An 8612-nucleotide genomic window follows, 5' to 3' on the forward strand; every position below is an offset into this window, starting at 1 on the left:
TTTCATCATGAATCTTTTGGAACTGTGGTGGGTTGTTTTTTTTTTTTTAAACCCTTATCTTTTGTCTTAGAATCAATATAGTTGTAAAGGCTAGGCAATTGGCAGGGGAGAGGAAGTGACTTGCCCAGGGTCACACAATTAAGATTTTTTTGAGGTCAGATTTGAACCCAGAAACTGTCATCTTTAGGCCTGGCTCTCTTTCCACTGAGCCTCCCAGTTGCCCCTGTGTTATGGATTACTTATTGCATCTTTCACTATTAATCATCTTTACAATATTTCTATTGTGTAGATTTTCCTCTGCTTCTTTTCATGCCACTTTGGCTTAGTTAATACAAGTCTTCCCAGGTTTTTCTGAATCCATTCCTTTTATCATTTCTTACAGTATAATTCATATACCAGTTATTTCCCAATTGATAAACGCCCAATTGATAGCCCCCTCCCCAGTGTCCAACTCTTTGCCACCACAAAGAGAGATTCTATGAATATTTTTGTATATATGGGCCCTTTTTCTTTGGTCTCTTTGAGGTATAGACCCAGTAGTGCTATTGCTAGGTGAAAAGGTTTAGTATGCACAGCTCTGGATGGTTCCAAATTGCTCTCTAGAATAATTGGACTAGTTCACAGCTTCCCCACAGTTTATTAGTGCTCCTGTTTTCCCATAACCCCTCCAGAATTTGTCATTTTCCTTTTATTATCTTAGCCAATTGGATGGATATGAAGTGGTACTTCATCTCTCTAATTATTAGTGTCTTGAAGCATTTTTCCACAATTATTGATCAGTCTTTTCTTTCTGCTAAGTTTTTATCCCGTGGGTTCTTTTGTTGTTTGAACCTGCCTGACCCTTTGTGATCCCATTTGGGATTTTCTCAGCAGAGATGCTTTCCTGCCGTTTCCTTCTCCAGCTCACTTTACAGATGGAGAAACTGAGGCAAACAGTGTTAAGTGACTTGTCTAGGATCACACAGCTAGTAAGTGTCTGAGGCTACATTTGAACCTAAGCAGATGAACCCATGTGGACTCTTAGAACAGTCCCTGTCCTTACTTGCTGCTCATCTTTAAATCCATATAAATTCTGGGTACATCTTTCCTTCCACCAAAATGTGTCAGAGAATAAGCCTCATGACATTGAGGTGTAGTTTGAAGAGTTACAGGATCTGGACTCACATCCTGTCCTTCAGCTCACCCAAGGCCATTCCACCTCTTTAGCCTTCTCTCAATGTTCTCATCTGTATGGTGAAGTGTTGGACAAGGTGGCCCATGAGAGCTTTCCTGTGATGGACCCCATGACTCATCCCAGCCCATTACTGTTCATGGTTGAGGGAGTGAGGAGTGGAAGATCACTCCAAAGCTGTGAATTTGGGCGAGTGAAAGGATGGGAAATAGGGAAACTGAGCAGAGAAATGGGAGTGTGGGACAAGATAATGAATTCTGGTTTTGAGTCTGAAAGGACTATGGAACTGTCCAATAGGCAACTGGTGAAAGAAACTGAGATGATACAAAATGTCAGAAAACAATGTCTAAAAATTATATTTACATGTAATCTGGAAAAAATCTAATAATTTAAAAAAAGAAGAAAGGAACCAAGCCTGGAGAGCCAGAGAAACTAGGTCTTATAGAAATTGGTGAACCAACTGAACATAGAGATGAAAATTAAGAGCAACAGAATACCAAGAAGAGTACATGAACACTAGATGGCCTCCTTGGTAGCTGTTTTCCTTCATGGTTCTCTTTTTCCTTGAATAGGAACATTTTGGCAAGGGTAAATCGGAACAATTCAGTCTATTCAGTTCTCCTCATGGAAAAGACCTGCTTTTTAAGGACTCTACCAACCGGTTTCTGAGGGTCCCTGCAAGGATGGACTATGAACTCTACCTGGGATACCAGTACATCCAGGCTATTAAGCCTATGAGAGGTGAGCAGAGACTCTGGCCCATGCCAGGGGGGCCCAAGCTGTCAGCATATGGCAGAGGGTTGGGGGGAGTTTGTGGGGGTCCCAGCATTCTTAGCTACAGGTATCCTAAGACATCACAATCCTTTCAGGTCTTTGGTCTTTTGAGAATCCCAAAGCACTTTCTAAAAATCTGTGCTACTTGCTAAAGTGGAGAGACTGAGTCTCAGAGGTGTTAAATGGCTTTCTCCTAAGGGTCTCTCATATATCATGTTAGTCCAGATGGTTCTTAGTCAGCAGTACCTGAATCTGGTAGCCCATTATTGATTAATTGATTGGCAAAAAGGGTTAAGTGACTTGCCCAGAGTCATACAGCTAAGAAGTATGTGAGGTCAAATCAGACCTCACATCCTCTTGGCTCTAGGTCTGGTGTTCTATTCGCTATACCATCTACTTGCCCCTAGAGGACTTAAGTAATATTGGGGTTTTTAAAAACTCTTACCTTCAGTCTTAGAATCAATATTGTGTATTGGTTCCAAGGCAGAAGAGTGCTAAGGGCTAGGCAATGGTGGATAAGTGAACATGTATTTTTTTTAAAACCCTTACCTTCTGTCTTAGAATCAATACTATGTATTGATTCCAAGGCAGAAGAGTGGTAAGGGGTAAGCAATGGGAGTTAAGTGACTTGCCCAGGGTCACACAGTTAGGAAGTGTCTGAGGTCATATTTGAACCCAGGACCTCCCATATCCAGGATTGATTCTATCCACTAAGCCACTTAGCTGCCCCTGGAGGGCTTATATCCAATGAAAGATAGTGACAAACATTTCAAGAACTAAGTACTGAGACTGTACCACACTCAAGTATTATTTTGCTTGGCACAGAGGAAATTTTCTGGCCTGCCTCTCCCCATCCCATCTATGCTATTTTCTCCTTGAGGCCAACTACCCAGGAAATCTTCCTAGCCATGCAGTTCTAAGCTGACATTTACCAGGAAGCACATCAGAGAATGTCAAGGTAGAAGGAACCTTAGAGAACATATATTTGTTCCCCTGATTTTAAAGATCTGAAAACCGAGTCCATTGAAGGAAAATTACACTCTCAAAGTCATGAAGAGCCAGATCCAAACAGTGAATGAGGAAGTATTTGGATGGGCATATTTTGTTTTTTGTTTTTAAACATCCCTAATCCCTAGTACAATGCCTGGCACACAGAAGGTGGCTAGGTGGTGTATCTTCCTGAATTCAAATCCAGCCTCAGACACTTCCTAGTTGTGTGAACCTGGGCAAGTCATTTAACCCACCTTGCCTCAGTTTCTTCATCTGTAAAAATGATCTGAGGAAGGAAATGGCAAATCATACCAGGATCTTAGCTAAGAAAACCACAAATAGGGTCACAAAGAGTAAGACATGACTCAAACGACTGGACAACCACCACCACCACCACAGAAAAAAAAAATTACACTTGAGAAAAATACAATGGGGTTGGAGTCGGAGTGCAAAGGGAAATAAAAATGGAAAATGGTCTGTTCTAGGAGTTAGAGGACCTAGATTCAAATCTTGCCTCTGATGCTTAGACCTAATCATGTAACTTTTTTCTGTCTCCATTTATTCATCTGCAAAATAAAGGGGTTGGACTAGGTGGCTTCTAAAGCTCTTCTCAGGTCTAGATCTGTGATTCGATGGTATGGTTTGTATTCTGATTCTCTTATTAATTGTGTGATCTTGGACATGTCACACAGGTGAATTAAAATGGAGTACAAAGGTTCTTAACTTAGGGTTTATTTATTTATTATTCCTAAGGGCCTGTGGATAAATTTCAGGGAGTCCATGATCTTGGATAGGCCAAAAAAAAAAAAATTGCATCTTTATTTTGACTAACCTCTACCTGAAATTCCACATAATTAAAAGGATTACTCTGAGAAGTGGTCCATAGGTTTCATCCAATCCAAGACCCCCCAAAAGGGAGGAGTTATTCTAGTAGTAAAATGTGAGTGCTGCTACTCATGAGAATGTGGCCATCTAGTGGTGTGAGCTGCAAGTAAAAAAATCCAGAAATTTAAGTTTGTTTTTGCTTTTGGCCTAGTTGAGATTCACAGGGATCCTACTTTGCCTCTGAACCTGCCCCCATCTATCTTATCTCCCTAAAAAATTTAAGAGAATAATTTCTCCTTTCTGAAGATTATAGGGCCTTATGGTTTGGACCAGAAGGGACCTTGGAGATCATTTGGTCTAGACCTCTTTGTTTTTAAAGAAGAGATCGGGGTTGGTAGGATTCTCCTGGAATGTAATGAAAGGAGAGGCAATGAAATCAGTGTGCAAAGTACTTTGACCTCTTAGGTGTTAAAGGAAATGAAAGAGATGCTTACTGGAAAGATGACAACCTCCTTAAAAAAGCAAAACAATTTTTTTCCTTCCATCTTAAAATCAAAACCAATGTATTGGTTCCAAGGCAGAAGAGTGGTAAACCAGGGCCAGGCAATGAGGGTTAAGTGACTTACCCAGAGTCACACAGGGAGAAAGTGCCTGAGGTCAGATTTGAACCTACAACCTCCCATCTCTGGACCTGGCTCTCTATCCACTAAGTCACTCAATTGCCTCCATAACCTCTTTTTAATGGCCAGAAGCTTTCAATGAATGAGCTCATGCATGGCCCATTCTTCACTTATGACCTTAAGGATGGATTACCAAACTGACTTCTCTTTCCAGGTCATGCCCTAGACAAGCTCCATCCCTTGGAGGACAAGAAGGTGAAATGGTGTACAGTAAGCAAAGAAGAAAAGGCCAAATGTGATGAGTGGAGCGTGTTTAGTAATGGAGTCATCGCGTGTGAGGCGGCAGATGACACTGAAGATTGCATTGTCAAGATAATGGTAGGTAGCTCCCATTTTGGTATAGCACCAGTGTTTGGAGGTTCTTCAGCCAGAGGACCTGGGTTCTAGTTATGGACTTAATACTTACCAGTTGTGTGACCCAGAACAAATTACCTGGCTCACTGAGACTCGGTTTCCTTCCTTATAAAATGAAGGGCTTGGACTAGGTGATTCTGAAAATAACATCTAACTCTAACCTCCTATTATTCAGTCCCATTATTTGGGATTTTCCTATTATTCCTATCCTATTATTCAGGGTTTTCCTAACAGAGGAGAAAGATGATAATAAATATTAATAATAACAATATTTCTGCAGAGTCTGGGCTGCTTTGTTAGGGGATTACATTGAATGACACTGAATTCCCCATTTGTCAGGAGCCAAATGTATGGCTGTCTGACTCAGATTGTCCATTCTGTCCCACCACTCCATGCCCAGGAACTAAGGAGAGCCATCAGGCAGGCTAATATGTGGAAAGCCTTTCAGTTCTCATTGGAATCTGCTACAAAAGAAAACCTGGGTTTTTTAATACACTCCTAGTATACTGTTAGCCCCGTGACAAGGATCGAGATGATCTAAAGAATTTGTATTTTGTAGGTAGAGTTTGAAAACTTTACCCCCTGACTCAATGAAAGTATGTTTTCTTTTATTGTTGTGTGTCCATCATGGGGCAAACCATATTTTTTTGGTGTATGTATATATTTACACATATATTATTTGTACACACATAACCAAAGTGATTACAGCTGTGTAATAATCCTAAAGTATCAAGGTTATTTAGTCTTCTCTATATCAATATCTTTCTTGCCCAAAGTTTAGTACCTTCTCTCTTCCTCTCACCTCCATCAAGGGAGGTGGCTTATTTCTCTTCCCTCTTTAGTTATTGTCCACCAAAGAGTCTTGGCCTTCCCTGTATCAAGGATGACTTGACTTAGTATATATCATAAGTGCCCCTATGCCAAGGAGAGGGAAATTGTCTTGCAGTAAAAGATGTGCAGGCATAAAAAATAATATTTAAAATGGTCATGTTAGGTCTCCTGGGTTCCTTCCCATACCAGCATTGGTGAAGGTTTTCAAATTCTCATGCCTAGACTGCAATTTCAAGCTGCCTGTGATTCCCCCTGCATTACCCCAATGGTCAGAGGAAGGAAATGCTCACTTTGGGCAGTTGGACAGAGGAACGAGACATGCAAAAAATGTTCTCCTGCACTGTGGAGAGGAGGAATGGAGCAGCTCCTCTGTGCCGGTTCTGCATGCATGCCAATACTTTGCCAACACTGTCCTGGACTGTCTACTTGCTTAGTTTTCTATAAAATGAGGTGGTTGGTTTATGTGACCTCAGAGGTCCCTTTTAGCTCTGGATCTCTGATGCCACCAGTCTTAGATGTGACTTTAAAGATAAGGAACAGTCCAAGCAGAGGAGGGATGGCATTAGAGCTTGCAGATGGCCAAGAGCAGTTGTAGAGATCAATGAAAAATAGTGTCCATCTCTCTGTGGATGTGGATGTCCGCAGAGGGCAAGAGAGGAGAGTGGTGGCTAGGGAAAGTATAGTGCTAATAGAGCTAATAATGATTATAACTAACATGTATGTAGGCTATAGCTATATATGTATAAATGTTTAGCACACTTTAAAGTGTGTGTGCATATATATTTATGCATATAAATTCATTTACTTAAATAGAAATAGTTACAGAGCAAGTTTAATTGGTTTCTCTGATGAATATTAAGCTTCTCCACATATGTACACACATACATTAAAGTATGCTGAGAATTTTACATATGTTATCTCAAGTGAACTTCACAATAGTTCTCTGACAGGTGCCACAGCTATTATTACCTCCATTTTAAATATGAGGAAACTGAGGCTGAGAGAGGTTAAGTGACTTAAATGAAATTTCCTTTTATCTCTAGACTGACCGCTTCAGACTCACCATTAGCTAGTTTCACAGCTGTCAGAAAGACTTGAAACCATTGTCTTTTCATTTTTTTTAATACACAGAGACAATTTTCGACAATTTTTGACATTTTCTGATTCAGATTCTCGTGAACTTGGATTTTCTTACCTCAGGGCCAACATCATCAAAGATTTCATCCTCGTACTGGCCAGTTAGCTTTATATTGAAGGCAAATATTCCACAGTCAAAGACTGTGTTCCTGTATCCTGAAGTTCATAAATAAATACAGGTGGTCAAAGGAACACTGAAGGAGACATTTAGAGAGGTCAGGTAGCTTAGTATTCTTGGTAAGGAAAGAAAGTGGTGGTGTCCAATAACCAGAAAATCGAGATGTGGACACTAGGACAGATGACTTTGGTTTGAGACCTGACTATTAGCTTTGTGATCATCCATTTCTCTGGTCCTTAGTTGGCCTATGAATAAGATGGGAATAATAATTGTAAAACTCTGTAGGGCACGGGACTATTGTCAGGAAAATGTCTTGTAAACCATAAAGAGCTATCTAAAATGTGAACTATTATCTCCCTAATCATCTGCTGTATGAGATTGATATTCAGGGTAGTTTTCTGATGTCCAACTCCCCCCAAGCTCCTGTTTTTTCCAACTTTGTCCTCCCTCCCCACCAATCCCTAATCAGTCAGCACAGACCCAGGGCTACTGGGTCAGATGGATCAGGGAACACCCAGATATATTGAAAATTATTTGCTTTGCTACTATAGAAAGGGGAAGCTGATGCCATGAGCATGGATGGAGGATATGTCTATACTGCTGGCAAGTGTGGTCTGGTGCCTGTCCTTGTTGAGAACTACCGTAAGTAGAGGGAGAATTTCCCCTTATGCTTGACTCTCTCTGGACTCAGGACAAAAGATTTCGCATATAACTCTCACTATGGTTTTTTAGACTAAAGAAAGGTAGGAAATATTTATTGAAAGGATAAAATAGTCTGACTAAGGGTCTTAGGGAAACATTTAAAGTTCTGAGATAATTGAGACAGCTTACATTAACCTTTTATCATTTTTTCCTTTGCTACACTAAGAGTCAAAGATCAGGTCTTCTTGCTATACTTCTGGGGGGAGGGAGATTCTAATAAGCCCTGAAATGGTAAAAAGGCAAGAAGAAAGAGTAAATATGGGCTTGAGTTACCCACAAACTTCATGTTGGGACCAAAACTAAGGGCAGTTAGCTAGCTGGATAGGGATGAATTTTCATTTCTTCTTTTATTCTAAACTGTGGAGAATCAAAGATGTAATCCTGATGGGATATCATTTATCTCATTGTAATGGGATAAACACTTGTCCTTAATGAGATGGGACACTTAGTGAATGGGATGGAAGAGGACTTATTTTTCTGCCATCTTTATTCTTTCAGTATCTAACAAGGATGAACCCCTTGGACCTGACTGTGAGAATAAACCTGCTACTGGTGAGTCTGAATTGATAATTCTAGGGGTGGAAGGAACATTTCTGTTCTAAAAAGCAAAACTCTAAGGGAGTCCCAGCAGGTTAAATGGTAGGAAATCAGGGTCAACTTTTTTTTTCTTAAATGAACAAAAAACCATTTTTTTCTCCTATTTGAAACAAAAAGAGAGAAAATCAATACCCCAAGGTCAGTCAAAAAGAGGATTGCACATGTCCTTATAGATTTTAGGTATGGAACAGTCCTTAGTCATGGTTCATACTTATTAGCCCAGTAGCAGGCTAAGAAGTAGATCAAACTTACATAACTATTTTTACTTTAAAAATAAAAATCAGTCCCTGCACTTTCAAGAATCAAATGTCAAATGACTTTCTCATCTCCCAACTCTGAGATAGAAGATTCTTCTGGAGGTAGGAAGGAGACAAATTTCTGATCTCACACACACACACACACACACACACACACACACACACACACACACACA

The 8612-nt window shown here is 40.2% G+C and overlaps 1 protein-coding gene across 1 annotated transcript; it reads left to right on the forward strand.

The window, feature by feature from the left end:
- Positions 1-1341: 1341 nt before the first annotated feature.
- Positions 1342-8199, forward strand: LOC123256428 (serotransferrin-like). Its single transcript, XM_044685046.1, has 4 exons — positions 1342-1912; positions 4595-4758; positions 7432-7522; positions 8081-8199. The coding sequence occupies exons 1-4, from the start codon at positions 1855-1857 to the stop codon at positions 8182-8184; spliced, it is 417 nt and encodes a 138-aa protein (XP_044540981.1). The 5' UTR covers positions 1342-1854; the 3' UTR covers positions 8185-8199.
- Positions 8200-8612: the final 413 nt, after the last annotated feature.

The sequence above is a fragment of the Gracilinanus agilis genome, unplaced genomic scaffold (assembly GCF_016433145.1).
Source record: "Gracilinanus agilis isolate LMUSP501 unplaced genomic scaffold, AgileGrace unplaced_scaffold58828, whole genome shotgun sequence".
In the NCBI taxonomy this organism is placed as follows: Eukaryota; Metazoa; Chordata; class Mammalia; order Didelphimorphia; family Didelphidae; genus Gracilinanus; species Gracilinanus agilis.

Excerpts from the sequence above, each read along its gene's own strand:
- LOC123256428 (XM_044685046.1), top strand. The coding sequence starts at position 1,855 with ATGGACTATGAACTCTACCTGGGATACCAGTACATCCAGGCTATTAAG. Across the intron at positions 1,913-4,594 it reads GGCTATTAAGCCTATGAGAG|GTCATGCCCTAGACAAGCTC; the intron begins GTGAGCAGAGAC and ends TTCTCTTTCCAG. Across the intron at positions 7,523-8,080 it reads TGTCCTTGTTGAGAACTACC|TATCTAACAAGGATGAACCC; the intron begins GTAAGTAGAGGG and ends TTATTCTTTCAG.